General features: G+C 47.8%; 3 protein-coding genes across 3 annotated transcripts; 2 read left to right on the top strand and 1 right to left on the bottom strand.

The window, feature by feature from the left end:
• Positions 1 to 327: 327 nt before the first annotated feature.
• Pmar_PMAR028147 (hypothetical protein) lies at positions 328 to 490 on the top strand (the record flags this gene model as incomplete). The annotated part of the gene is made up of 1 exon (XM_002774100.1): positions 328 to 490. A coding segment is annotated over one exon (163 nt), but the record flags the coding sequence as incomplete, so codon positions are not given.
• A 2-nt stretch (positions 491 to 492) lies between these two features.
• Pmar_PMAR028146 (hypothetical protein) lies at positions 493 to 723 on the top strand (the record flags this gene model as incomplete). The annotated part of the gene is made up of 1 exon (XM_002774099.1): positions 493 to 723. One exon carries the CDS (start codon positions 493 to 495, stop codon positions 721 to 723), a length of 231 nt encoding a protein of 76 aa, XP_002774145.1.
• A 1,189-nt stretch (positions 724 to 1,912) lies between these two features.
• Positions 1,913 to 2,914, bottom strand: Pmar_PMAR028145 (n-acetylgalactosaminyltransferase, putative; the record flags this gene model as incomplete). Its single annotated transcript, XM_002774098.1, has 5 exons — positions 1,913 to 2,074; positions 2,117 to 2,218; positions 2,367 to 2,504; positions 2,577 to 2,711; positions 2,763 to 2,914. Coding segments are annotated over 5 exons (689 nt in total), but the record flags the coding sequence as incomplete, so codon positions are not given.

Genomic DNA, 2,914 nt, shown 5'->3' with positions numbered 1-2,914 from the left:
GATTATCTGCTCTATTAGGTTTCGGAGTTGATTCCGATTTCATTGTTACTGGAGAACATGCGTCGAGCACATAGAAATGATGCTGTTCGGAGAGTGAAGTTTTGGTGGAATGATAGAGGGGCTATCCAGGAGCGCACTATGGAGGAAATCTGGTACAGACGTTGTGGCATCCCACCACCCGGACCGCTATAAACTCAGTTCACTGCTCCGATTTCCCACGATTGCACTGTTACATCGATTACTGGGTTTTTCGGCAACGTTTGCTCTCGTCTGAAACAAGTTGTCTCGAGAATAGAGTATCATAAGAGTAGCTGCGACCGTCGTCAGGTGCTCTCCTGGAGGATTACTGGACGTATGCCGTAGCGAACTGTCCAAGGGTTATGCCGGTGCACCGTGTTGCGGCTCGGTCGGTCGTCCAAATGGCGTTCCAAAGGCTGCCTCCAATGCAGCTAAATATATCGATTTTCTGGAAGCAAGGATACGGGGCAAAGTATGAGGGCTAGCGCAGTAGAGTTTGGGCGCGAGATCTCTATCATCATACTTCAGGTCATCACAGGAGCTCAGTTCTTGAGGCGGAGGTTGTATGCCTCTAAGTCTTACAGCCAAGACTCGGTCATCACCCCAGATGCTGCTAGGGAGATAGCTGAGCTTTGTATACATATCGGTGACGCTGAGACTCTTGAGGAGCTCATCGGGATCGCCCCTGACATGTTCGAGTATTAGCTGATCACGTCTAGATCCGGATTTGGCTGTTTCCTCCACAGCTTCGTGTAGAATATTCAGGAAACAGTCATGACTTTTTTGTTGGGTCATTTATTTCACTCTTGTTGATACTCTCTCACCGGGTAGAAGCCTAGTCAGCTTGCTATTCTAGACGGTGATCGTATTGCCAAGGCAACTAGCCTGTGCTGGGCTTGAGTTCTGAGTTCGAAACAATAAGCGCTATAATTCTAGACCCTGTGCTTTACAGAAAGGTAACAGGCGTAGGAAAATGAGTACAAATGGGTGGGCAGCGTGAGAAATCAGTAGACTAATGATTTTCATCTGATTGAGTACCACGGTGCCCCACTTGTGATTCGGAGAAGATCTTTGCTATATCGAAAAATATGTACTAGAACGGCTGAACAAACGTTAGCGATGCCAAAAGATTAGAGTTCTATATACTTCCTTTCACTCTCGTTTCTAGGTCGGGTTAAGAACAAGGTAATCTCAGAGGACAAGCTGTATCGTGTAACCCCAAAATACAATAACGACTATGTAAAACAATTCAGATCACACTGATAACGCAACCAAGTAATCATAGCCATGCGAAGGAACAGCAAGATATCAGCTGTGCAAAAAGACAGCCTCAAACTCGAGTAGATCTGGCAGATATCCATGCTGCCCGGACGTTGATCTCGATTGACACGGAATCATAAACACTTTTGGGTATTTGTTCGCGGCTATGAGGAGGTCATCTGAGCACAGTATTACAGCGGTGCTCTTAAGGACGCAATCAATCGAGCACACAGAGAGAGCATCGGACTCTCCCAAGCAAGAATGGATCAGGCTGGGGTTTACATGTTATGCGTCACAGTGTTGCAAATAATACGTACGACAGAACTGATATCAGGGCAACGATATCAATATCAGACTCACTCTTCGGATCGGTCTGATCTTGTGGCGACACTTCCAGCTGCTTTCCGTCAGCTGCTGGCCCCGATATACATAATGTCCCTTTGCTGTCCTCATCCATACCAGCGGGAGGTGCACGGAAAGAGCTCACACCACGATTTGGGCTGATCGGAGAGCGCGTACGGAATGTCCGACATCAATAACACTGCGATACTGAGGGTTGCTTCTTCTTATCGCACGAGCGAGAAGAAACACAGTATACTCGTAATACAACGAATTCGCTACGTGCCCAGCCGGCTCACCTGTACAAGCGGCCATTATCCCAATACCATCGCTGATTGACGTTGGTGTTATGACGATCACATGCGAAGGCAATGACTTGAGCTCGACCGAATGGCTTATTCCCTCGATCAATGCATTTGTTGAAGCGTTTGTTAACCACTCTTGTTCCCGAGTAGCCCTATGAATAAACTCACCGTCCCTACTTAGGCGGAGATCTCACGCGCATCCACAGCATTCCACTGTCACGAGGATCGCAAGGTTTCAATCGTAACTCAGCCTGAGCGTTGACATCCTTGACGTGCATGTCTTTGGTAGTACGAATCTAACAGCAAATCAACAATAACAGATCTCTAAACCCGAGCGTGTATTGAAAGTGGCAAGTTCCGCCACCAGCCGTCCAGTGAAAGAATAAGTTTTGGCGAGAGATGAAGTGAAGTACCCCATAGGAAATGAGATGCTGCGATTAATACCAGAGCCAGGCACAGACGACTTCTCTTATGCTTGATAAGATGCACTTTATCGAGCAGCAATGCCTGGTTCTCGAACACGGACCAGAAGCGCTCCATGAAGCCCTCGTCGAACGACTTGCACTGCAGGCTATGCCGGACCTGATGATGATGCCTAGTGATTCACCACTTACTGAGTTGGGATTGACAACCTGACCAACACAATACACTCACCGCCAATCTATCGCCGATATGAGGCCCCAACTGATGCTTCGATATTTCGCTTTTAGCAGCGGCGTGGTTGTCCAGGAACCAGCTCAGCTTTTCGTCGAGATACAACAACGCGGCGCGAGCATGATTACGCTGGACCTGAGTATCAGACCTGATACGGTGACCAATTCATCTGACCAATTGTGGCACCTGTCCACTTCGAACTTTATTTTTAGGCGCCGGCCTCTGGAAAATGTGACCTATCTTGGCTTGACGGTCAACAAGTATCTTCCCGCCACACATCCATACACGCAGAGATTGTTCGATATTTTCTCCACCCCAATCGAGCATACCTAGAGTTA

Source organism: Perkinsus marinus (assembly GCF_000006405.1).
Source record: "Perkinsus marinus ATCC 50983 genomic scaffold scf_1104296958686, whole genome shotgun sequence".
Taxonomy (NCBI): domain Eukaryota; phylum Perkinsozoa; order Perkinsida; family Perkinsidae; genus Perkinsus; species Perkinsus marinus.
This window is presented reverse-complemented; position numbering and strand designations above follow the sequence as displayed.